This window comes from Pygocentrus nattereri, chromosome 3 (genome assembly GCF_015220715.1).
Source record: "Pygocentrus nattereri isolate fPygNat1 chromosome 3, fPygNat1.pri, whole genome shotgun sequence".
NCBI classification, from domain to species: domain Eukaryota; kingdom Metazoa; phylum Chordata; class Actinopteri; order Characiformes; family Serrasalmidae; genus Pygocentrus; species Pygocentrus nattereri.
In genome coordinates, this window is record NC_051213.1 from 2,583,514 (window position 1) to 2,611,476 (window position 27,963).

The following is a 27,963-nucleotide window of genomic DNA, read 5'->3' on the forward strand; positions in this document are numbered from 1 at the left end:
GCTACTGAGAGCTGATTGGTTAGCGTTACTGCTACTGAGAGCTGATTGGTTAGCGTTACTGCTACTGAGAGCTGATTGGTTAGCGTTACTGCTACTGAGAGCTGATTGGTTAGCGTTACTGCTACTGAGAGCTGATTGGTTAGCGTTACTGCTACTGAGAGCTGATTGGTTAGAGTTACTGCTACTGAGAGCTGACTGGTTAGCGTTACTGCTACTGAGAGCTGATTGGTTAGCGTTACTGCTACTGAGAGCTGATTGGTTAGCGTTACTGCTACTGAGAGCTGATTGGTTAGCGTTACTGCTACTGAGAGCTGATTGGTTAGCGTTACTGCTACTGAGAGCTGATTGGTTAGCGTTACTGCTACTGAGAGCTGATTGGTTAGCGTTACTGCTACTGAGAGCTGATTGGTTAGCGTTACTGCTACTGAGAGCTGATTGGTTAGCGTTACTGCTACTGAGAGCTGATTGGTTAGCGTTACTGCTACTGAGAGCTGATTGGTTAGAGTTACTGCTACTGAGAGCTGATTGGTTAGCGTTACTGCTACTGAGAGCTGATTGGTTAGCGTTACTGCTACTGAGAGCTGATTGGTTAGCGTTACTGCTACTGAGAGCTGATTGGTTAGCGTTACTGCTACTGAGAGCTGATTGGTTAGCGTTACTGCTACTGAGAGCTGATTGGTTAGCGTTACTGCTACTGAGAGCTGATTGGTTAGAGTTACTGCTACTGAGAGCTGATTGGTTAGCGTTACTGCTACTGAGAGCTGATTGGTTAGAGTTACTGCTACTGAGAGCTGATTGGTTAGCGTTACTGCTACTGAGAGCTGATTGGTTAGAGTTACTGCTACTGAGAGCTGATTGGTTAGCGTTACTGCTACTGAGAGCTGATTGGTTAGCGTTACTGCTACTGAGAGCTGATTGGTTAGCGTTACTGCTACTGAGAGTTGATTGGTTAGCGTTACTGCTACTGAGAGCTGATTGGTTAGCGTTACTGCTACTGAGAGCTGATTGGTTAGCGTTACTGCTACTGAGAGCTGATTGGTTAGAGTTACTGCTACTGAGAGCTGATTGGTTAGCGTTACTGCTACTGAGAGCTGATTGGTTAGAGTTACTGCTACTGAGAGCTGATTGGTTAGTGTTACTGCTACTGAGAGCTGATTGGTTAGAGTTACTGCTACTGAGAGCTGATTGGTTAGTGTTACTGCTACTGAGAGCTGATTGGTTAGCGTTACTGCTACTGAGAGCTGACTAGTGCTACAGGATCTTTACTAAAGAAAATGGTTCTTTACAGAATAAAAAAGGGTTCTGCTATTGCTATGATGTCAAGCCTGTGGCAGCAGAAGAAGCATTTATTCATGCAAAGCTTTTAGAGAGCTCAATTTTCTATATAGAACTATTTTTGTTACTAAAGAACCCTTGAAGGACCATGTTTTTTAAGGGTGTGGGGACAGTGACTTTATTGAACTCACAGACTTTTAACGTGTCAGATTCCCTTTGTGGCTGTAAGTGCTGCTGCTGCACACACACTACTGTAACCTGGCCGGTCTCATCTGCTCTGTAAACATTGTTTATGGGGGTGATGATGAGTGTGAAATCAAAAGTGCATCACAGAACCAAAAACAAAAGTTTCATCATTTCACCCCAAACAGGTTTGAAGGCACAATTGTGAAATAACATTCGAAAAAACCTGAAACTGGTAAAGCGCACACATCCGTGCAGGGTCAGACCTGAACGTGGAGCTGGAGCCAACATCTGTGAGCTCTCAGAGTTTCAGGTAAGACGTTTAACGTATGGATATTATTTAACTTTAAAAAAAAGCCAAAGACATGCTCAGTATCAGGGAATACGACTATAACGTGAGTCAGGTGGTGATGAAGAACTCCGCAGAAATAAAACGCATTACATTGGCACAGCAATGCCATGCAGTTCACTCACTTTCATCCCTAATTGTTTTGATGTAATATCCTTTAATCCATGTGGGAATAATGGAATGTTTGAAGGAGGTAAATTCAACACATTTGATTTTCAGTGTTCATTTAAAAATGACTGTTGTTGCTTTTACTGTTACTGTTACTGTTATAGCTTTAAGTGACCGACACTGCGATCGCTTATACTGATGCTCACAGTCAGTTATGCAGGTCTGTACATGCCGCAGGTCCGTCACACTGAAACTGAAACATGCGAGCGTTAAAATAAAAGCCAGCACTTAAAGCAACTTATGGGAACACTTTCTATAAATGTCATGTTTGTAAGCATCTATAACATGTTATAATGCCTTCATAAGACTTTACAAACATGGCTAAACATATTTATTGAAATGCATTAGACGTTATAGCATTTTAAGTGCTGATCATTTTACACGCTAAGTGGAGCGCACTGGACTAAAGCCTCCTCCAGTGTTTAGAGTGAAGAATTTACTGAAACACTAAAACACAATAAAGCTCATTACAGGCGTTAAACATTACAGAGTTTAAACTAGAGCAACATCAGAGTTTCACCCAATGTGGGAAAGTCAATGTTCACCACTGTTAATGTTCACCACTGTTAATGTTCACCACTGTTAATGTGCACCACTGTTAATGTGCACCACCGTTAATGTGCACCACCGTTAATGTGCACCACCGTTAATGTACACCACCGTTAAATGTACACCACCGTTAATGTTCACCACTGTTAATATTCACCACTGTTAATGTTCACCACTCATTTACGTTGATGAAGGAAAAATGTAGCTGAACAGAACCTTCATTTCTAACAAGGTAAGACGTCGGAAGCTGCAAAAAAGGTAAATCCTGGACACACTGAATACTAAAAACATTAGCTGTTGAGGCTTCTTTGTTTTATTACTGCTGTGCAAACATCTCACCGTGTTTAAAACCAGTTATTCTGGCAGTCAGTGTGTTTTCACGCGAGAAAACCATGACATAGCACTAGAATAAATATAAAGATCCTTCAAAAGTAGATGAGATGCTGTGAGCTGGTTAGAAGAACGTAGGTTTGGTTTCAGACTCCTCACTGCTCCTCAGCCGTCGAATGGATCTGTTCAGTTCTATCAGCAGCTCCTCATTCAACACAGGGGTTAGATAAAGCAGGTATTGGATCATCAGTACTGTGCTTCCTCGAGGAGGAGCTTTAGTACCACACGTGCATTCACTATTTGTTGTATTAAGTTTCTTTGTGTTTGTTCTAATATTGCTCTTTTTTTTTCAGAGCACATTTACGCTCACCGCCCATACACGACACTTCTGAAGCTAGTTAAAACGTTTTTGCTGTTCTGACCTTTTTTTGTTGTTTGGTTTTTGGTTTCTTTCACAGGTGGACCGAAAATGTTTCCAAAGCTCATTTTCACCACCTTCTCCTTCTTCTTCTTCTACTTCTTCATGTCCCTCATCGCTCAGATGAGCATTCACGCTTTCAAAGTCATCTCATCCTCCTCTAATACCCACCACAACATCACAAGGGCAGCTGTTTTACAGACATCAGCAGAGGCGTGCAGGACCCATGTTCTGCAACAGGGTGGAAACTTCGTCCCGGTGAGACAATCATATAAACAAACATGTCAGGGCTTAGAACACGAAACCGATAGTAATTCGTGTGAAAGTATGTGCACGCTCACCACACTGTAGTATATCAGTACAACCATATGAGCTAAAACACAACTAGGACACAAGCCGGCTAATTAGAGTATTGTAGAGTATTGTAGTGTTGTAACGGTGGAGGCGAGGAGGTGGGATGCACATGTGAGTTGCTTTTATTTGAATTAGTGTCCAGACAAAACCAAAAGTACAAGATGAAAGAAAACAAGTGACAGTGTAACATCAACAATGCAAGATAAGGAGACTGAACAGAGGGGAAACAAGAAACACCTGGGACTAATGAGGGGCGGAGCACAGAGAAAAGGGGGCAGGACAATTGGGGGGGGGCACAGAACAACAACAAAAGCACATGACTACCACAGACACACTCAAAGGGGCAAAGGGAGAACCCATGACGAGTGTTCTCCGTGTTCTTCCGTGCTTAGCTGGGCCGGTCTGTTCGTTTAGGATGCACTGAGTCAGTCTGACGCCGATGGCTGGGAAAGATGTAGAGAGGCTTGGAGCGAACTGATAAAACTCTGTGTGTACAGTGCAGCTGTGGCCAACTACAGCCAGCAAATGAAGCACAACAACTTGTGATCTTCTTCAACAGGCCATTCTCAAACTTTCATCAATGCGGAAGCTTGTAAACCGTAGCCGATACCGCCGGGAATCATTGCAGCGCTCCTAATTGCGTCAGCCTCACCAGAGTTTCCACTCCATTGAGTTTAAACCTGTTCAACTTCAGCTGAAAAGCTCCACGCTGTCACTTTTAACGAGGAAAATGGCCGAAAAAAGATAATTAAACTGGGCTGGAGAGCGAACAGTAGGCCAGTTTTACTCACATTTGTGGTTAAAAATGCTGCTCGGAGATAAATATCTATTCACTGACAGATCCACAGTCCTGGAGGTGGTTCCTCACCCTGAGGAACAGACTCCTCACCACAGCAGCTCGGTGGTTGATTTACTGTAATGTAGAAATATGATGCTGTATCTCTGAGCTTGTTGTGGCGTTCACGCTGTTCGGGTCAGTCAGGTTCACTCTGTACCACCACGTTAGGTTTTGGATTGAGGTTAAATGTTGGATATTTAGTTCTTGACAAGTTAAGCGTCTGAAAAGCATCTAAATAAAGTGCTCCCTGTTTTTTCTGCAGCCAAACTCACTGACCGCAGAGTCTCTGGCCAAAGCCTGCCTCTCTCCTGCCTCAGCCTCCACATTAAAGTCCGCCATCACCGATATCAGCATAAGGAACGCCTGGGTGGACGGCAGACGCATGTTCAACGTAGAGTATCATTTCGATGATGAGAGTTTCGAGCAAGCGCGCAACCTGATCACGGAGGGAGTCTCTCTGGTGAAGGCCAGCCTCAGACTGAAGAACTATGAGTACGCAAGACAGCGGCTGGGCGAGACCCTGCACACCTTACAGGTAACGGCACGAATAAGTTGGGTATTGTTTAAGGTTTTCAGCACTAACACTAATATCAATACCTCACAAAATGAAATAACATGCATTCAGTCCATAGAGGTCAACGAAGTACACAGACCCTGTACTGAGTTAAAGTCGAGACACCCAAGTTAAAATATTCCTCCAGTAAAAGTAGAAGTTCCTCCCTTTAGACCTCCACTTGAGTAAAAGTACTAAAGTATTTCCCTTCAAATGTACTTAAGTACAAAGTAAAATTACTAAAAGAGTAATTCTGGCTCTGATGCCCTGTTATCATTTTTATAACCAGACTGGATTCATGAACTCATTTCAGGTGAAAGTCCTCCAGCGTCTCTCTTGGTAAACCAGTCTTTTAATAGAACGTCATTAATTAGTGACGCTGACGTCTATTAAAATGATCAGAAGCACAAAACACTGAAGGTAAACAGTTTCCATCAGGGAGAACCGAGTGGCTCTGAAATCACTTTTTACACACAAGCAAAGTTTCAGTTTCAGATTTATTTACAACTTAGTTCCAAGTTTAAGTTGAATAAAAACTGGCTTTAAACTCAGGATCACAGATGAGCTCCTTTACTATGTTGATCTGTAGGCGTCTGTTCATAAACATAAACCAGCCCAAACTCATTTACTATAAAATGAAATGGTGTTTGTAGAAATTCAGAAAAAAGCCGCGTCAGTCTCGACTGCATATGTGGACATATTTCTATATTGAGCTCTATTTACACAAAGTTAGGTTAGTTCATCATTTATGTTGAACAGACTCTCCCAAAGTTTTACGCTGCTGCGCTGACGTTGAACCGCGTGCTGCACTGGGTCGGTATGACCAACAGGTCAAAACCAGCTCTAAACAAAGTGACCGCTGGGCCCTGATTGGTGCTCTGGCTTTGCGCTTCTTTCGTTTTGACATGTGACGTTTTTATACACACAGAAACCAAAAGGAACGACAGATTTCTCAAAATGTAGGAGGAAAAAGTCGGATATTAGACTCTGAAATGTAGTGGAGTGAAAGGAAAAAGTCGCCCAGAACGGAGAAACTTCAGTACAGATACACCAAAAATACTAAAGTACAGAAACCAATTACATTTACTCAGGTACTCAGTTATTCAGTTATTCAGTTACTGTCCACCACTGTCCGTAGTAAACAGGACCAAAAACAGCTGGAAAGGGAAAGTCTGTGAAATAACTTTGAACTGGTTTTACAATGGACACTAATAATGCTTCAGGAGGTGTTGCTAGTGTTACATCTGCTGCTGACTACCTGAGTCACCTGAGTTTTAGCCCAGCAATTCTCACTTGTTTGTCATTGTCAGTCATTGTGTAACGTATTCAAAAACTGAGAAATCTATTTTTATTTGTGAAGTCTTGTTTGGTCTTACCCAGTCCCACTTCACCCCTCATCCCTACCACTGAGCCCTCAGCCCTCTGTTTTAAGCGTTCACGTTGGGTGGGTGTCCTGATTCTTGTTGAGATAGAGGGGTGGGGTGAAGTGTTGGGGCTACATGACCCTCCAAACGGAGGTTTCTCAGAGACTCCAAACAGAGAGATATGAGAAAAGAGAAAAAACAGCGAGACGGAGAACAAGAGACCAAAGAAACCCACAAACGTGGGAATTTTCTCAGTTAAAAAATTACGACACCCACTGTTTTATCTTAGCTTAATGTGGTTTCGGTTTATTTTGGTCGTTTTCTTCACAACAAGCATAAAAAGTCTCTACTAGTGCTGATGTCTGGGTTTCTCGAACGGGAAAATTCGAACGAGAATCTGGAGAATCTCTGACTTCAGCTTCATATCACTGAAGAATTAGGGGGGGTGATAATAAATAACTGCCCCCCTCTTTGAAGGCGTATGATCCCTAAATGTAACTAAAGCCCAGCAGTGAGGAGCTGAACTTTCCCCTCCTCTGCTGTCCCTGCAGACGGGCAGGGTCGCCTACAGAGCGGCGCTGGTAGCTGTTAATGAAGTGATGCTCTTTTATTAGAGGGGCTCATTTCAGAGGAAGATCTCAACCACTGCCCCAAGGGGGTCTGTGTGCAGATCATCTTCCTTCATAGCACAGGGCCCCCCAAGAGATTAAAGCTGTTAATAAAACAGTAGAACAGGAGAAGCAGGAGAAGCAGTAGCACTGGGGCTCCAGCTATGAACGCAGGCTGAGCGTAACACAGATTACCTGTCCTCCTGTGCACCCCTGCCACAGCGTAACACAGATTAACTGTCCTCCTGTGCACCCCTGCCACAGCGTAACACAGATTAACTGTCCTCCTGTGCACCCCTGCCACAGCGTAACACAGATTACCTGTCCTCCTGTGCACCCCTGCCGCAGCGTAACACAGATTACCTGTCCTCCTGTGCACCCCTGCCGCAGCGTAACACAGATTAACTGTCCTCCTGTGCACCCCTGCCGCAGCGTAACACAGATTACCTGTCCTCCTGTGCACCCCTGCCGCAGCGTAACACAGATTAACTGTCCTCCTGTGCACCCCTGCCGCAGCGTAACACAGATTAACTGTCCTCCTGTGCACCCCTGCCGCAGCGTAACACAGATTAACTGTCCTCCTGTGCACCCCTGCCGCAGCGTAACACAGATTAACTGTCCTCCTGTGCACCCCTGCCGCAGCGTAACACAGATTACCTGTCCTCCTGTGCACCCCTGCCGCAGTGTAACACAGATTAACTGTCCTCCTGTGCACCCCTGCCACAGCGTAACACAGATTAACTGTCCTCCTGTGCACCCCTGCCACAACGTAACACAGATTACCTGTCCTCCTGTGCACCCCTGCCACAGCGTAACACAGATTACCTGTCCTCCTGTGCACCCCTGCCACAGCGTAACACAGATTACCTGTCCTCCTGTGCACCCCTGCCGCAGTGTAACACAGATTACCTGTCCTCCTGTGCACCCCTGCCACAGCGTAACACAGATTAACTGTCCTCTGTCCTCCTGTGCACCCCTGCCACAGCGTAACACAGATTACCTGTCCTTCTGTGCACCCCTGCCACAACGTAACACAGATTACCTGTCCTCCTGTGCACCCCTGCCACAGCGTAACACAGATTACCTGTCCTCCTGTGCACCCCTGCCACAGCGTAACACAGATTAACTGTCCTCCTGTGCACCCCTGCCGCGGCGTAACACATCAGGAATACTGTTGTCACAATAAGAGTCCCATAGACTCGTACTGTTAAATGCAAATGTATTTTAGGGGTCCCTACACAAATTTTATGGAGCCCCTCTGGTGACGTCCTGTATTAATAAAAAATAACGCCACAACTTAGTACGGCTTGGGAATGAGATGATTAAGTCGTGACCATTTACATTTACATTTCCAGCGTTTAGCAGACGCTCTGATCCAGAGCGACTTACAAGAAGAGCTCTGTCTGTCTAGAGAAAGTGTCTCTGCTGGTTACCAGCAGGTTAGAGAGAAAGACGGTCCTGAGCTCAGATACTGATAGAGATACAGTCACTGTAGATACAGAGAGAGAAGGAGCAGAGCTGAACACAGAACAGTGCAATACAACACACTACAATACACTACAACACACTACACTACACTACAGTCCAATACACTACACTACACTACGCTACACTACAATACAATACACTACAATACACTACACTACTATACACTAAACTACAATACAATACAACACACTACACTACAATACACTACAACACACTAGACTACAACACAGTACACTACAACACACTACAATACAGTACAACACAGTACACTACAATACACTACTATACACTAAACTACAATACAATACACTACAACACACTACAATACAATACACTACACTACACTACAACACACTAGACTACAATACAATACACTAAAACACACTACAATACAATACACTACAACACACTACAATACACTACACTACACTACAACACACTAGACTACAATACAATACACTAAAACACAGTACAATACAATACACTACAATACAGTAAACTACAATACACAGTGCAATACAATAAAAGATAATATATAAGTGCAGCACAATATACTGCAAACAATATTTAATTCAATGCTCGTGAATTCAGTGGCCACGACTTAGCAAGCCGCGATCTCGTTCCCATGCCCTACTAAGTCGTAGCCACACATTATTTTTATTTATACAAGTCTCCATCAGCGGGGCTCTGTGCAAATTTGTTTAATTTAATTAAACACTTAACTATTTATTGAACAATGTTTTTACCACTGCCAATTAACACGGAGGAAGCTGCGCTAAAATGAGTGTAGAAAATGTGATGTGTTTAAATTCATACTTTAAAAGACATGAGGCAGTTTTTTCAGCTTGCTCCCCTTGGAGAAGCCCACCGGTCTTGCGGCCTCTTGGTAATTTGAGCTTGAGACCCCTGCTTTAATGCCGTATCAGCTATTCTGGATAAAACTAAGTTGGTGCATTACCACATGAAACTGGAGCCTGTGGTACCAAACCGGTGGCCACTGGCAAATCTGCAGATCCAGTTTACTGGTGCCAAAGAACGTAGCACTTTGACCTTTGGAGATATTTTTTTATTGAGTTATTGGATCTCATAAAAGTAGCTACACCAAGCTGTGTCCTGAAAGCATCTTTAGAAGCAGATTATCTCAGAACTAATGAGTATAAGAACATTAATCTGACCGTAACGGACCGACTTTCTGCTGATGTTGAAGGATTTCTACAGTCACAGTAACTGGATTGAACTGGGAAACCGGTCTCCGTACTCCACCCTCATCAAGTCAAGTCTGCCTCTGGACAACCTTGCAGGTGTTTGTTGATCTGAGTTTGTAATTATATTTCTTATCTGTATGAATGAATGTAAATTAAATGTATCTCATGTTCGTTTCAGACGTGAACACCCCAACGTGCAGCAGCTGCGATGGCGACTGCACGGGCAACATTCTGGAGACGATCATCACCCAGAAGAAACTGACTTCTGGATATTTCAGCCTGCGAAGCCCTAACAAACCCAAAGGTACTGAGTTAATGTTTTCGCAAGACTCCACTTCTTATTCCCATGTTAGAAGTAAGCAAAAATAGAGTGCCTTGCAAAAGTATTCAACCTCCTTAAAAGTCATTAGATTTGTCTAGATAACAAATGACAGCCCAGACTTGACTATACTCAAGTTAGTTTTTCCTGACAATGCCATTTTTTTCCTAGCCTGGGAGGTGTGGCCATGTGAAGTAGATGAAAATGTGTTATTTGTGTCAATCTGTGCTGGGCTGTGGGTTAGTAGGTTGGGTGTTGTCCTCTGCCATGGAGTAGAAAGCATATGGGTAGAAGTGACCTGCCTGCTACCCTGACCGCAGAGCAGCGGCTCTCCCTTGCTGTCTGTTAAATAAAAGAGCATTTACCCTTTAAATCGCAATGTCTCCTGTGTCTTACTCTGCTCTGACGCCACAATATCAAAATACAGAAAATAAAAGCATTGCACTGAAAATTCTGGCACATTTTTATGAGGTTCTGTTAATGACGTGAGGCTAGAAGCCCATGCATGACATTGTCAGAGAGCCCAAAACGTTCTGAATGTTCTTCTGCCTGACTGGAAATCCACAGGGAAGTGCAGCCATGGAGGACTAGGTGACCTGACGAGCTTGGTGACACCCAAAGGGGGCATCAACAAGGATGGCACCACGACCGCTCACGGCAGCCTCCACTTTGTGGCAGCAGATGTGGCCACAGCAGCCACCAGGGATCTTCTGCAGGACATCAGAGAAGCAGCAGGAAATGTTGAATTCCTCAGGTAGGAATGAGTTATCAGGTATTATTGCTGAATCAGAGAGGATCAGTGAAGCGAAAGCAGCCTTGTGAAAATATTTCCAGGAACGTGTGATGTGGTTTTGGAAGCCCAACTAAGGTAAGGTATTGAGATAGCCAGGTAGCTGGCTTCGCAGCTCCTGTACCAGGGGTCATAACCCAAATGTTAAGAAGAGCTATTTTGTCCTTTCAACAAAAATCAAACCACCTTGGGAGCCACATTTACCATCTTGGCTGCTGCTGCTTGGCTGCTGATGTTCTAATATATCATAAAAAGTGCAACATCCATAAAAACACAGACTTACTCTGCTCTGCTTTAAGCTTTAGCTCAGCTATAGCTGCTTTTCTCGCATCTCTGGCAGGAAACTTTTACAGAAAAGTAGGTCAGTTTTTTGTAAAATGTCTCTCAACGTTCGACTTTTTATGAGGCTGAAGCCGCTTCTCATTCGCCAGCAAATTGTTCTAATTTCCTCGTTCCACTTTAAATGAAGCCTGAGGCGCCAGAATGTAACTGCTGCCCCAGTTAAGGTGAAATCAAACAAGAAGCTGGTGAGCAAGAAACTGACTTCAGCTTCGAGACTTTTTAGTGTTCGTCGGTTTCTCGTTGCAGGTTAAACGTATCAGGAAACCAGCTGGACTGATTATAAACACTAATAAGTCCATTAGTCTCCAGATTATCGATGCTCGTCTTAAATCTCTCTCTTTACCGTTTCGTAGCTACTACCTGGGCAAGACTGTCGTCTGTGTTGCTATGGTGACCAGCCGTCTGCGCTGATCTTCAGGGTTAAAGGGTGAATCAGCAGTTCTACATTAACTCCAGCGTTTAAGACCATTTACTGCTAAACTGTGTTGAAGGATCAGCAGAGCTTTATTTTACTGTAGAGGAGGATTATTTTATTATTACCTACTGATTCAGCTGTAGAGCCACGACAGGGCAGGAAAAGAGCCACATGCATATTACTGACCATATTAAAGTGGTTATAATAGAGTAGAAAAGGTCTAGTACTTGACTTTATACTCCCAGCTAGGCGTAAAATTTAGGCTTCAGTGGTTTTAAAGTCACACCCAGAAAGTGAATTAGCTTTTAACCAGTGTCACAATTGGCCCCTCCCAGTCCTCCATGTGCTTCTGTTTACCATTAGTCTTGTCCATGTGCTTCTTTGTTTTGATTCTTCCCGGCCCTGCCCCCTTGTTTCCAGACCCCGCCCTTGATTGTTCTCACCGGTGTTAACCACCTGTGTCTTGTTAACCCTCGTTGTTCTTGTATTTAAGCCCTGCGTTTTCCTTAGTCAGTTGCTGGTATTTGTATTGTATCGTTTGGTGTTTGTTCTGCTGGCCTCCGTTGTTTGTTTAGCCTGTTTTCGTTTTCTGTTATGTCTGTCCCTCCTTCTCTCCGTGTTGGCTCTCTGACCCTGGACTGTCTAGACCCTGAGAATGGATTTGCCCCTAATAAATTCCGCTTCTCTCAGCACATGCGTCCGCCTCATCGTCGCTCCCACGCCTTACAACCAGACTTAAGACCTGTTGGTGTAACAGCGCCCTGGTGAAATGTATGTTAGATGGAGATGAAACAGACACCCTGATGTAGATTCAAATCTGTTCAGATGTTGATCTTCTCTCGGTTCCTCTTCTTTATCTGCCAGACTGATGGGAATCTCTAAGTCGTCCTCAGTCCTCTGTTTCGTGGTGGACACCTCAGCCAGTATGACAGAGGAAATCGCTGAAGTCAAGCGTATCACTTCCTACATCATAGACAGTAGGCGGGGCACCGTGGATGAACCTTCCGCCTACATCCTGGTCCCATTCAGCAACTCAGGTGGGCTGGGGTGGTCTGTGCTGTGGTGCTTCTGTCATTTCTGGAATACAATTCTGTACTTCTGCACTGATCACATGGCTTTAATCCTTTATGTATTCTGGTGCTCTGAATGAAACCACTATGAACTGTAAATCTGAAGAATACAAAAAATTCCATTTGTCTTCTAAATATCCTGAATTTATCATGACCTACAGGTTTCGGGCCAGTGTATAAAACAACAGACCCGGCTGTGTTTAAAACTGAAGTCAATGCTCTTTCTGCCGGCGGAGGAGGAGCAGATGATCTTGAAATGAGTCTGTCTGGACTTTGGGTACGATACAGTTTGTTATGTGTCATATTGAAACTGTACTGAGTGTTATTTTGAAATGTCAACACAAAATAAATATTGTATTAGTCGCACTTACCAGGATAAAAACAATTGCAAAATTACAGCAAAAGTTAAGTGTCCTATTGTGTAATTCTTTTCCTATAACTAACTGTGCATCTTGAGCTTTTTTAGTAAATTATAATTACAATGATCTCTCGTTTTTCGCGGGGGATGCGTTTCAAGACCAACGAATTTCCGCGAAGTAGAGGAAAGATATTTTTTAATGTATTGAACACGTTTTTGGACTTTTAAAACCCTCCCTGTACTGTTAACAACCCACCCTTTGCATTAAAAACAGTCATTCTATAATGTTTTTCAGCTGGGACTACATGTGATATCCTACCAGTTTCTTTAACAGAGTAATTCCTAAGCTGTGATTTAGCCTAAGTAAAGACCACCTTCTTTACCATCTTATTAAAGGAGAGAGAAGCCATCTTCCTGATGGTAGCCTCATACTTCTTGATGGAGCGTACGGTGGATTCATTAACACCAAAATTGTGTCCCGTGGCTGCGCAGCTTCTCCCTCCCTTCAACATATCTAAAAGTTTAATCTTCTCAGCAATCGTCATTTTTTTACTTGGTTCATCGTTTGCGTTTAGCCTCAGTACCAGCCTTGGATGAAGAAGCACACTTGGAAGCCATTGCAGATGGTCAAAATCGCAAAGAAACGCAAAAAAAACAAAAGCAAACCACACTGCACAAAGTCAAGATCAACTGAATACGACCGCGCTGTAAGCAATCTTCTGATGAGGTGGTCGCGAGAGACTCAGAGAGAGAGAGAGAGAGAGAGAGAGAGAGAGAGAGAGAGAGAGAGAGAGAGAGAGAGAGAGAGAGAGATGACAAGGAGTTGCTGGATATGTGAGCATCTTTCAAAATACCAATCACAGGCCAGAATAAAAACTGGGAGTCTGTGATTCGTCATCTCTAACTTTCACACCAATAAGTCCCCTTGAAAAATCCCGCGAAGTAGCGAATCTGCGAAGTAGCGGGGGATTACTGTATATGGGATCCAAGGTGGGCTTTACACTGGGAAACGTTTATTTGCTTTAGTTGTTTGAAACCTACATTAAACTAAATTGTGCTTGAGACGTGTAAAGCAGATGCGTTAAGCATCTGCATTTCACTTGAAACTCTGCTGAAAGAGTTGAAGGCATCTGAACGTCGTGAAACAGATTTCATGATACGGCCAATCAAAATGCAGAAACGAGCTGGATTTTCATCTTTGTGGGACAGCAGGCAAGTAAACCTTTACCGAAGTGTCTGATATGCAGAAAGCTGCAGTCGTGTCTGTTTAATCTCAGCACGTCTTTGTGGAGAGGTGTGAATAGTGTTTCACAGCAGGGGGTTCACACCCCTCCCCTTTCGCCCCATCATTGCTCACTAGCAGCTCAACACAGATTCACAACGTTTCACATGCAGAGACACAAGAGTCCTAGTTCATCTGATGAGAGTTACAGAGATGAAATGGTTTATTTATATTATTTCATTTTACAGTAAAAACATCCGAATCCGTTTCCATTCTGTTAGTGGAATGGCCACCAGGGGGCCTGCAGTAAGCGGTTAACAGGTTAAACAAGTTGAAAGAGAAGCTCCTGTCATTTGTGATTGTATTTGATAGGTATGATCGGCTCTGAGGGCAGAGCTGACGGACGGTGTGTGATGCATTTGAAAAATGTTATGATTTTATGATTATAGTTTCGTTTTCTGACAGCAACTTCACAAAAACACATGATAGGCATGTACACTTTACTTATTGTACAAATTCTCCTAATATCTCCTATATGTCTGCTCCACAGCTTGCTCTTGCAGCTGCTCCTGTGGCATCTGAGATCTTTCTTTTCACTGACGGAGAACCCAAAGATGCTGAGATGAAAAGTACAGTTCTGGCATTGATTGAGAGCACCAAGTCCACGGCAAGTATTAACCAAACCAGGATTGCTTAAAGCTTAGAGTCTTGTCAGGTACCTAACACCAAACAATCGAACATTTTTGTATAATTAATATATATATATATATATATATATATATATATATATATATATATTAAAGGAAAAATGTTCAGTCCTACTTGGCCCTATGTGGGAAAACTAATTGCCCTTTAGCTACTACATTGACCAGTTATCCAAACTTCAATTAACTATTCGGTTCGGTTTCACTGATGATCACTGCCAGACCTGCCGAATCTAAATATCACTTAAATAGACCCTGCCTGGCAATGTGAAGCAGGATAGAAGGTCTCACAACTCAACTATGAATTTACCCACTGCGGGACTAAAACGATCATCTTCTCATTTTCATCCCTGTTGCGTTAACAGGTGAATTTTGTGCTGACCAATCCTCGGAGCAACACGACTCGCAGCCTCTCCAACCCAGTGAACCAGGTGTACGAGGATTTAGCGGTGGCCTCAGGTGGACTGGGCATCGAGGTCCCCAACCAACTGCTAGCTGACACTACTAGTGCCATCAACGACACCTCCATCTCTTCTCTGGTAAACGCAACACTGATAAACACTTCTTAACATCTCTGCAGTCATAAAATAAGACAAACCGCCAGATTTGCCCATCAGAGTCACATTAAACGCTTCCCATCACTTTTTTCTTAAGTAGTTTGGTTTGCATGTCCCGATAACTGTGTATCATTTCTATCCCATCAAAACGCAGTTGATGCGTCTGTCGACTAAAGTTGCCCTCGGCACTCTTGAATGTTTGTTTTTTATATTACTTGACCCTTTTTCACAGAAAGCCATTCATTTCTGGGTGATCTGGTGGTCCCTCAGTTTATGCACTAAAAACTGTATTTTGATGGAAATAAGTATGGCTTATGAACTAGACGTGAACTGGATTTCTGTCTTCATGGGTGAGCAAATCAACATTTATAAAAACGTTCTTATTGTTTTATAATGCAGGGCTGTTGCTGATTCTGGTGACCGTTCGGTCCTGGTCTTGCTGGACTTGAGTGCTGCGTTCGACACAGTTGATCATGATATCCTCATTGAACGTTTGGAACACTGTGTTGGGGTCAAGAGTTTAGCTCTTAATTGGTTTCTCTCTTATATGAAATATAGAACCTTTTCCGTTAACATCAGAAAAGACTCCTCTGCGTTTGTGACATCTGGGGTTCCACAAGGGTCCATTTTAGGCCCTGTTCTTTTTCCATAATAGATTCTCCCCTGGAACAAATTGTTCACAAACAAAACATCTGATTTCATTTTTATGTAGACGATGTACAACTGTACTTACCTTAGAACCTTAGAACTCATTCCTCTTTAGGAAGACTCAATGAATATATCATGGATGTTAAGAATTGCATGACCCAGAGCTTTCTTCAACTGAATGATAGTAAAAACAGATGTTATTTTGTATATTGCACAGTAACCAAGACCGAATTCAAATTTGATACGCAAATAAACGCAGTTTCAAATCATTGCTTAATGCTTCAGATCTGGAGGAAGTCATTCATGCCTTTGTGGCATCTATGATTTGATCACTGTAATGCACTGTATTTTGGGAATAAAGCATCTCTTGCTCATCTACAACTAGTTGAAAATGCTGCAGCCAGAATGTCAACTGGGACGAAGAAGAGAGAGCCCATTATTCCAGGTTTAGCATTATTCCAGGGCCCATTATTCCAGGCTCCCAGCGCATTACAGAATCCAATATACAATGGCATTGATGGTTTTTAAAGCTTTCAGTGGTCAGGCACCTGCATATGTTGTGAACATGCTTTGTATGCATGTGTCCTGAAAATCTTTAATGTCTGCATCCCAGTCACTTTTAACTGTTCCACAGTTAAATTGTGCTTTTGTGCTTCTTCTGTCGCTGCACCAAGTCTTCGGAATGGCCTCCCAAATGACATTGGGCTCCATCTGTGACTATTTTTAAGACCAAGACCATTGTAAAGCACTTTGGTTTTAAATGTGCTATATAAATAAAATTGACTTACTCTGTGGCAAGGTGTGAATTGTTTTCACAGCAGGGGGGTCTCACCCTCCCCTTTTACCACCCATTGCTCACTAGCAGCTCAACACAGAGTCTCAAAGGTCCTAGTTCATCCGATCTGGGTGACAAACTGAGCTGCTGTACACGCAATTCATTGTTCCTGTAATAGACATCCGGAACAACTGTGGTGAGTGATATTAATCCGAGTTTCTGAGTGGTAATCCACCTCTCCTGTCTCCTCAGGTCACCATATTTCAGACGGTGAGAGACCCGGGGACAGCAGAACCTTTCTCCTTTGCAGTGGACTCCTCTGTGAGAAACCTGACGTTCTACATAACAGGAAATTCAACACAGTTCACCATCACTGCTCCCTCTGGTGATTCCACACTGTACTCCACTGAACCTACAACATAAGAAAGCATTTACCAAGTTGTCTGAAGTTTATTTTTTCCTAAAAGCATTCTTTCTTGATCAGATTGTTTTAACCTCTTAACGGGCGCTGGCCCGACGGCGGGACAGAAATGTGTCATAATTAATGTTTGCCAGTGTTTATGAATAATTATAGGGTCAATATCGACACCCAATATGTCATATGAAAGCTTAGAACCTCTGCTTGCCAGCTATCTAGCCAGTTTAGCTGTATTTCCTTTCAGAAAATAACCATTTTGGGCGAAATATACCTTGTTAGCAAAAGTTTTATTAAAAAATAAGCTTAATATTTTTTATATTTAAGGTTTTTATAAATCCATATTTGATCCAATGTGGGCATGTTATACATCGTTCAAACCGTCTGGCTCTCCGGAATACGACGCGATGATCCGTTTTACTGTACGACGTAGGGTTTCCGAATTAGAGCCAAAAGAGTGTGGCGTTTCAAACAGGAGATTTTTTTTTGCGAAACCTCAGCAACCATGCGTAACGACCCCTGCCGGTCGGAGGAACACCTCACACGGAAAACGCCCACGTCATCGCTTACCTCTCCTTCTTGGCTTCAAAATGACACCACACCCGTGTATTTCCGGTAACGCGTTCGGTAGTAATCCGCTTTTTTGTGCAAAGAGTGCTTGAAAAAAACAGAAGGCAAAAATCTTTTATGTCTAATTTAAACCCAAATTAAAATATGATCTCTTTGTCCTACCGATTTCAAACAAACGCGGTCGTAAAGCTGAGATTCTCCCCTTTCCAACGACACGTCACTCAAACCTGTCGACCAACCAGGTGCCACGTTAGGCGGAGGCGCAACAGGGGAGGCGGGATATAACCCGGAAGATTAGCGTCAAGTGCGTTTTATTTGGCTTTTATAATACAGTTAAAATTGTTGTTATAACAAAATTTTGTCAAATAATGTAAAGAAATACACCATAGGATGTTGCCATCAAGAGTAGGTAATACATAAACACTTTTTTTCCTGCAAAAATTGTTAGAAAATTCGTTTTTTTCAATTTGGAGAGGTTGTGGTCCTTTGGAGATTTCCAAAGGGACACTTGGAGAAATGTACACAGACATGTATGTACACTGTCTACTCTAGACTGAATAACTTCTGATCAGTGAGGGTAATCAGTTTAAAATTATACATGGTAAAAATTTGACCCCAAGGGGCAAAATATGGAACTGCAAAAACATTTCATGGACATGACCTCTTCAGTTTATGGTCCCTAAAATCTAAAACAAAAAAAGAAATTTTGAAAAGCGCCTTGTTTTTTTTTCCTATTTTTACCATATTTTGGCCATTATAGTTTAATTTCAATAATTTCAAGTGTTTTCAATTAATTTTGTAAAGGCTTTTGAGTAATAATACTTCTTAAAATTGCCTCTGGATTATATAATATTTGAGTAAAAAGCATTAATATTTGGGTATGTCATATTTTCAGGCGAAAATAGGCAAAAATAGGCTTGGAGTTTAAGAGGTTAAATGCTCTTGTTTGAGGAGATATACTGCTGTTAATAACTTTTCTAACATTATAAAGCCGATCTGGTTGCAGATCAATGCATAAAAAACCATTTTAATGTGCTTGTCCTGGAAAATGTCACAGGTTTCGGGAGGACAAAACTAAAGGAATGAACGATAAATGGAGCTGTGGAAGGTTCTAAAAGGATCGAGAACGCTGTAGAACATTGAGAACTGAGTCATAATAAAATGAATATATGAATAATGATCACATTTCAAATGTAGAAATCAAATCTCAAGCCAGAACACTTGACAAATGGATAAAGATGAATAAAAAAAATGGATAAATGTGGCCTGTACAAATGTTATGGCCTATTTTATGTGTAACGAGCGACTCCTCAGCAGATGTTTGGAATCAGATGTGGGGGTTTAGTACACAAACAGAAGAAGCACCAACAAAACCAGGCAGTTTCAAATCTGTCAGGAAACGATAACAGATCAAACAAACAATCCAGAAACATGATGCAAACTCATTAAAGTTACAAGAAAAAAAAGACAGGCTCAGCTGGGCTAGGCTAGGCTCAGCTAGGCTAGGCTTGGCTCAGGGGGGCTCAGCTAGGCTAGGCTCAGGTGGGCTAGGCTAGGCTTGCCTCAGGGGGGCTCAGCTAGGCTCAGCTAGGCTAGGCTAGGCTCAGGTGGGCTAGGCAGAGTTAGGCTAGGCTCAGTTAGGCTAGGCAAGGCTAGGCTCAGCTCAGGGGAGCTAGGCTAGGCTCAGGGGGACTAGGCTCAGTTAGGCTAGGCTCAGCTCGGCTCAGGGGAGCTAGGCTAGGCTAGGCTCAGGGGAGTTAGGCTCAGTTAGGCTAGGCTAGGCTAGGCTAGGCTAGGCTAGGCTAGGCTAGGCTAGGCTAGGCTAGGCTAGGCTAGGCTAGGCTAGGCTCAGGGAGGCTAGGCTAGGCTCCACACAGAATGTAGGTCTGAATGTCCCTTAAATAGCCTACAAAATGGCCTCTGATGAGGAGCAGGAGTCAGCTAGAGTCTCAATATTCAGAAGAGTGAGACCCCTGTTGACGTGGAGGGGAACTGCCAGCAGATGTGACCGTTTTTTCCAACATGTTAATCTAAACAAATAAATAGAAACTATGCAATAGAAACTAGTCATTTTTCCTAGAAAATGTGTAGCAAGTGATTCCAAACTTTATGAAGCGTAGTGGGCCATGCTGTAGACTTTCTTTTAATCTTAAACACTCCTTAAAAAGACGATTCAAGGTTCTGTAGTAAAGATAATAGCAGCACGAACACTCAAAGAACCCTTTGCATGCTTAAATGGTTCTTTCCATCATTAAAGATTTCTCCAGATTGATGGAGAATGTGCTGTGGATGGTTCTGTATGGAATCATCTCCAGCACGTTCTCCATCAATCTGAAGAAACATTTTACAATGCAGAGAACCATGTAATCATGCAAAGGGTTCTGAGTGTTCATAGTTCTGTATAAAACCATTTTCTTTACTAAAGAACTGCTTGAAGAACCATCTTTTTTTAAATGTGTACTGTTTACAAAGGTTCTGTTCCGGGTGGTTGCTAGGTCTGTGACCTGAAAGCATGCAATGTGTAAACTGTGCTCTGATGTAAATAACATATACAAGCCCAGAACTGGTCCTGTGTTTTCTCCTTTCCGTACAGGTCAGTCTCAGTCGAGCGGTCAGTCAGACGGTTCTCTGGCTGTGATTCAGAGCGTGGTGAACTTCCACATGGTGCAAGTCAAAACCTCCAGCCAGGCAGGAGGGTGGACCATCTACATGAACTCAACTCAGCCCTACACACTCAAAGTCACCGGTAAAACTCTCTCAAGCTCACTGAGGGGAAAAGTCCCGGAATTGGGACGAGTTTCATTTCAGCTCATTAAGTTACACAAATTCCACAGACACTTCAGCCAACAAGTCCCACTCATTCGTAACATTCACAGATACACACTACAGTCCAGACGTTTGGAAGTAACATTAACTTTGCAAAACTACACATAAATTTCTGAGCAAGCGCAGTCATTATAATATTAATATTTGTATTATTAAAATATTATAAGATTATTCAACCTATTTGGCTTGTTTCATACATTATGTCCGAATACACACAAAAATATTTTAATTATATCATGAAACGAGCAGATTTGCCATGGACTAACATACTTTGATTAGATAGTGGTTGGTTAGTGTAGTGGTTAACACTTCTGCCTTGTAGACTGGGGTTCAATCCCCCACCTGGGTAACCACCCTACACTATACCAATAAGGGTCCCTGGGCAAGACTCCTAACACAACCTTCGCCTACCTGTGTAAAATGATCAAACCAAGTCGCTCTGGATAAGAGCGCCAGCCAAATGCCATAAATGTAAATATTACAAGCTGCCAATATTACAATATTACACACTACAGTCCAGACGTTAGAAAAATATCTATTTTTTCATATTATATTTCTATAAAGTTAATATCTTAGCAAGTGGAATCATCCTTCCAGGTCTACGAGGTGCTTCTCAGGTAAAACGGTTTTCATCCTTACTTTTGGCCTTTTAAGCAGAAATGTTTTATAACTCACTTAAAACACCCAGCATGCCAACTACACAATCTCCATTGCCAAATTTGCTTTGTTTTCAGGAAAAAGTTCAATAAACTTCCAGTTTGACTTTGTGGAGGTTTACCAGGTGCCTCACCCCGGCTACACTGTGTTTAAAAGCAGGCCTCGATCAGGTAAGTCAACACTCGCAACCCACAAGACGGTCTAATCTTACTGATAGCTTAGTTTTAGCTATGCAACTGTACTTTAGTCCATATTATATTTGTGCACTGCTGTTCCAGTCTTTGGAATTGATGTTTACAATAATGCAAGATCCACAGCAGACACATGTATAAAACGCCTAATTTAGCAAATTAACAGTAATTGTGTATTAAAATATGCAGAAGTGTATTCTCTGTAGAGGACGTGTTAAAAAAATATCAACCACATCTTGTTCATAACATTCATGAAGCACTGAATAAATCATAAGTCTGCATCAGTGTAATTCACTATATTAGACTGTGCAACCAGCACTGCTCCCAGTAGAACCCCCCACTGGACCTCACACACCTGCAGAACATAAACTGTGATTTTATCACCTTTTTCCTGTGTGCAGTATAATCAACACTCCGTGTGCAGTATATTGTTAAATATCTCTATAGTGTAAATACCCTGAGTGCTCTGTTTAGTGTCACCGTCCCATTTAGGATATAAACCAGTACCTCATGTGCAAAACTCTGCGTGAATTTCAGGAAAAATATCCTTACAGGGTGAATATCTTAGCTTTTTTGTTTGTTTATAATTATTTTGTTATTCTTCGTGAAGGATGTAACAATCACCTTGACTTATTATGAGTTTAGGGGTTACGTTTATAGTCCGAGGATACGCTGCTTAGGATGAAGAGCCGATGTAGTACAAACACAAAAACCCCACAACAGACCCCGTCACCCAAAATGCTGTACATATTTACGTGTATCTGACAAACACACACAATTTATGATGAGCAAACGGACCATCGCACATCACTCAGATTTCAACAATATTCCTTGCTGCCGCCCAGAAGTCCAGAAAGTCCGAAATGCAAAAAATAAAAATAAAATTCAAGTCCTCAGCAATGCACTGCAGAAAACAAACAAACCAAACAAATATAAACCAGCTGTTTCTCACCAGCAGTGACAGACCTGTCCCCAAGCTTCTTCCAGATCCCTGAGGGTTCATCCACCTTTCTTCGTCTTTCTGATCCTTTATTGAACCTGCTTGATCCACCGGTCCGCCCTGTTCATAAGTAGGCCTTGTGAGGAAAAGCTGGTGGCTTTTGTTTGTTAATCCCTGAGGTTCTCACAAAACACACCAAACTTTCCTCCATTTAACCAGCAAATGCTCCTCCTTGGTTCCTTCCCATAAGCTCCACTTGCACAGGCTCTTAAAGGAACAGTGCTGCGATGGTTCAGTAACTATTTTATTCTGATCCCCTTTTGATGTGACCCCGAATAGCAACATTTACACACTTAAACTGCTTGCACAGAAAAGTTTAACCTCGCAAGGACTTATAAACACTCTGAATTAATGTGCGTAACGGGGAGCGATGAGGCGGACGCATATGCGGAGATAAGAGGGTTTTATTGCGGGCAAATCCAGGGTCGCAGTCGTAACAGTCCAGGTTCATACAGCCAACATGGAGAGATCGCGGGACAGATGTGACGGACTGACCACAGGATACAATCAAAGACTAGAAAGTCAAACATCAAGCAAAACATCCAGCAAACAAAGACCAACCCAGACCAGGTCCCACACGGGGCTTATATATCAGAGGGAAGACGAGGGACAGGTGGAAAACAGGTGGAGACAATAAGGGGCGGAGTCATGAAACAAGAGGGCAGGACTGAAAGCCAAAACAAAGAAGCACATGGACAGGACTGGGAGGGGCCAATCGTGACAATGTGTTTCCTATAACCTAACACCTTTCATGTGGCTGTGTCACAAGGATAGAGTTTCTATTCTTTATCTTCTCTTTTCTTGAATGCATTTCTGTCCTTTCGCTGCTGTAACACTGAGAATGCCCCCGTTGTGGGACTAATAAAGGACTGTCTTATCTTTTCTTATCTTGTCTTATCTTATTATATATATAATAAGATAAAATAAGTTATTATTTAGAATACAGCAATAAATATTAATGTTGCAAATAATTCAGAACTCCTGATATGACTGCAGTTGTCTGATGATGCCAGCATGCAGGGTTTAAGCTTTCCTTCTGTTTTTCTCCCTGAGGTTAGATGGAAACGTGACTCTACTGCTGTCTATGCTTGGCTCGGGGTCAGAGGTCCCTACAGAAGTGACCCTGGTTGAAGCCTCAGGCTCCAGGTTCCACACAAGCCTTCTGGAGGACGTGGGGAACGGAGACTTCCTGGTGACGGTGACCACAGTGCCAAAGTGGGAGTTTTATGTACGCGTCATTGGTCAGACCAACATTGGTCAGACCTCTTCCTCCACCTCAGACTATCATTCTTTCCAGAGACAGTCGTCCACCCGGCACAGAGCTTCCAGTTTTGGTGTCACTGTGAGTCCATCACACCACAAATACTAAACTCCACATACAGGCTTATAGTGACTATTGTATTGTATGATTATACGAACCTGTTTCAGATAAAGTTGGAACAATACAAAATGCAAATTAAAAATGCAATGCAATGATGTGCAAATCATGTAAACCATATAATTACTTCAAAATAGTGCAAAGCCATTGAAAAATTTACTGAAATTTTATTGTTTTTTTTGAAAAATATTTGTCCATTTTGAATTTGAAGCCTGCAACACATTTAAAAAAATTTGGGATGGGGTCTGTTCTCTTCTATAACAGCTCTGTCAGTGTTTGGGAACTGAGGAGACGCTGCTGCAGCTCTGACAGTGAAATGTTTTCTGTTCTTGTTTGATTCAGGATTTCAGCTGATCGTCAGTTTCAGGAGCTCATTTTTCGTATTTCATTTTATAATGTGCCAGATGTTTTCAGTGGTGACCGGTCTGGACTGCAGGCAGGTCAGTTTAGCACCCGGACTCTTAATACGGAGCAGTGCTGCTGTAATACATGCAGAATGTGGTTTGACATCGTCTTGCTGAAATAATCAAGGCCTTCCCTGAAAAAGACGTCGTCTGGACGGCAGCAGATGTTGATAAAACATGTTTATATCATTCAGCTTTAATGGAGCCTTCACAGATGAGCACGTCACCCAGGCCATGTGCACTAATGCCCCCTAAACCATCATGAATACTGGCTGATAACAACATTGGATGCATTGATTAACATAGGAGTATATTGCGTGCAGCATGTCATGTGATGCAGTAACACTTTCCTCTTTAGCCCAGAGGACAAGGCATTCATGATTTCCAAAATTATTTTCAAATGTTGGTTCGTCGGACCGCCGGAAACTTTTTCACTTCCCCCAGTCCATTTTAAATGAGCTCAGGCCCAGAGAAGGTGGCAGCGGTTCTGGATCCTGTTTATATTTGGGTTCTTCTTTGTGTTTTAGAGTTTAACAGCGTTTGTGGATTCTCTAAATATTTTAATGATATTATGTACTGTATATGAAGAAATCCCCAAGCTCTTTGCTATTTTACTTTAAGAAACATTCTTCTTGAATTGTTGTTCTATTTGATGGTGCAGTCTTGAACAGAGACTCCTCTTTACTTCTGAAAGACTCCGCCTCTCTGAGATGCTCTTTTATACCCAGTCATGTAACTGACCTCTTGCCAATAAATCTAATTAGCTGTGAGATGATCCACCAAGTGTTTTTTTAAGCATTACACAACTTTATCAATCTTTAGTTGCCCCTGGTCCAACTTTTTTCAAATGTGTTGCTGGCATCAAATTGGGCATATAGTCCATGACTGAGGTGTCCTTGAGCAAGACACCTAACCCCCAATTGCTCCCCGGGCGCCATGGATAGGGCTGCCCACCGCTCCGGGCAAGTGTGCTCACTGCCCCCTAGTGTGTGTGTGTTCAGTAGTGTGTATGTGGTGTTTCACTTCGTGGATGGGTTAAATGCGGAGGTGGAATTTCCCCGTTTGTGGGATTAAAAAAAGTATTATTTAATGCGTTCTGTTTTTATTTAGATTTTGCACAGCATAGCAATATGGTGTATTATGGTGTAGTTCATATAAATATAAGCAGCTAATTTGTGAAGTAATACAAAATCTAACAGAGATTACGTTGATTAATATAAAAGCATATTGTAAGCAGCATGTCATGTGACAGGGTTACTTGCTCTGGTGTAAAATGGGCTTTAGTAAGATAATATCATGCTTTGTTTTTATTTTGAAGGGATATAACTATATAATGGAAATGCATTTAAGAAAACCTCTTATAGGCATTGTGGCTGTTTTTCTTTACATCACTTCTTGTTCTGAGATATTTTCCTACTTTTTCACTGGTTAAAATTAGTTAACTGTTAACTGTCCTGCTGGTTTGAGCTGTTGTGAGTGAACAGCTAGACTTCTCCCTTCTTGGCCAGCGATTAAAACAGTGCCTCCTGGTGTTCGGAAGTAGCTACTTTTGCTGCCGATACCAGTTTGAGAAACAGAACAGCATGGTCACTTCATCCAAACTACCTCAAACATCAATACGTATCAATATCAAGCAGTACTGATACTGAAATATCTTTTATTTGGGTAATCATTATCATTTTAATTCAAATACACGTTTTCATTCCGATCAGCTGTTGTTCCTTGACTATGCACTACAAAGAGCTGTTTTCCATCCTCCTCAGGCTGAGAGAAATGGAACATGGTTTCCAGGGCAGCTGTTCAGCATCCCTTTCACCGTGGCAACAAGCAACAGCTACAGTAACTACACCGTCACTGCCCGGAACAGTGGTCAGTACAGCATGACGTTCCCCAGCTCTCTGACAACAGGTAGTGATGGTAGGGCTAACGGCGTGGTGGAGCTCAGCACCCCAGGTAACGCTACAGCCGGCACTGAGGTCATCCTCACCATCGAGGTGACAAAGCCGGAGACAAACGACATCAACTACGCTTTCCTGAGGCTCGCCGTGTCCAGGGCAGTGGCGCCCCCTGCTGGCCTGGCTCTCAGTCTGTGGCTTAGTGCAGGAACTCTCCTAATCAGTCTTGTAATCAATAAGTAGAAACAAAACATGACCTGTGAATGCGGGTTTGTATGTGGTGGTGATTTTGATAAAGAAGGAAAGTGGTCAGAGCGCCCCCTGCTGCTGGCGTCCAAAATATGACTGACAATGAAATTGATGCACATTACAGGCTATACACCATAATGTGTCGCGTCACACTATCCTGATCATCTGGAAAATGGAACTGTATGCATTTCATCCCTGAAGCTGGAAAAGCTTTTGATTAAATTCTGTGAAAGACCACACAAAAGATCATATACTTGCCAATGAAAATCATCTTAAATCTAGTACATTTTATATTTTTCATTCTGAGATTGCTGCAATGATATAATAACAACATGATGTACTAACATATGTTACATATTCTTGTATATTGTTTTGCTATTTTGTCTACTTAGGGTTGGATGTATTTGTAATGTACATTTATTGTTCTGTTTTATGTATTCATGGTATATTGTACACTCATTTCACACTGTCATATATCTGCACTCTATATAGTCCTACATAATGTGGTGCTGTTGTGTGTTTCACTTTGGGGCCTGAAGAACAACATTTCATTCTTATATATATGTTATGCTGATAAATGACAAGAACCACTTGATTTAATAAAAGAACTAGAAAAATGATCTTTTAGCGCAGGGAGATCATTTAAGTTGGTGTGTCATGTTGAAGTAATCATGGATGTCCCTGAAAAAGACGGCGTCTAAAAGGCAGCAGATGTTTCTCCAGAATGTGTTCAGTGTTAATGGTGCTTTCACAAATGTGCAGGCTACCTACTAATACTATCCCACACCATGACAGCTGCTGGATTTAGAATTTATGCTGGTAACAATCTGGATGGTCCTTTTCTTCTTTGGCTCAGAGAAACAACGTCCTCTATTTCCGTAAACAATCTGAAATGCGGACTCATCAGACCACAATACACGTTTCCACTGAGCATCAGTCCATTTCAGAGGAGCTTTAACCCAGAGAAGTCAGCAGTGTTTCTGGATGTTGTTGATGTGACTTCCACTGTGCGTAGTACAGACATAACCTGCATTTGTGGATGTAGAGATGGACCATATCCATGGAATAAAGGTAAGCTTACACATACACTGATCAGCCATAACATTCTGACCACCTCCTCGTTTCTGCGCTCACTGTCCACTTTATCAGCTCCACTGACTGTATAGCTTCACTCTGTAGTTCTACAGTTACAGACTGTAGTCCATCTGTTTCTCTGATACTCTGTTACCCTGTTCTTCAGTGGTCAGGACCCCCATGGACCCTCACAGAGCAGGTACTATTTGGGTGGTGGATCATTCTCAGCACTGCAGTAACACTGAGGTGGTGGTGGTGTGTTAGTGTGTGTTGTGCTGGTCTGAGTGGTACCCTATGATCACACGAATTATAATGGGTGTAAGGCCCTCTCCAAAGCCCATGATATCCCTGTTTAAACAGTGCGTAATATAATTTGAAAGCTCATTGCTTTTGGAACTGTCGAGAACCTCCAAGGACATGCG

The 27,963-nt window shown here is 42.4% G+C and overlaps 1 protein-coding gene across 2 annotated transcripts; it reads left to right on the forward strand.

The window, feature by feature from the left end:
- The first annotated feature begins 1,693 nt into the window (after window positions 1-1,693).
- LOC108413208 (von Willebrand factor A domain-containing protein 7-like) lies at window positions 1,694-27,087 on the forward strand. 2 transcript variants are annotated; one of them, XM_017685599.2, is made up of 15 exons: window positions 1,694-1,771; window positions 3,313-3,530; window positions 4,727-4,999; window positions 9,685-9,778; window positions 9,861-9,986; window positions 10,569-10,755; window positions 12,413-12,585; window positions 12,780-12,895; window positions 14,749-14,865; window positions 15,268-15,441; window positions 17,135-17,267; window positions 20,461-20,613; window positions 21,428-21,520; window positions 23,600-23,883; window positions 26,087-27,087. In XM_017685599.2, exons 2-15 carry the CDS (start codon window positions 3,324-3,326, stop codon window positions 26,459-26,461), a joined length of 2,505 nt encoding a protein of 834 aa, XP_017541088.2. In that variant the 5' UTR covers window positions 1,694-1,771; window positions 3,313-3,323; the 3' UTR covers window positions 26,462-27,087. The 2 variants fall into 2 exon arrangements, with proteins under 2 accessions (XP_017541088.2, XP_017541089.2); XM_017685600.2 differs by lacking the exons at window positions 1,694-1,771; window positions 3,313-3,530 and adding an exon at window positions 4,338-4,398.
- The last annotated feature ends 876 nt before the right edge of the window (window positions 27,088-27,963 follow it).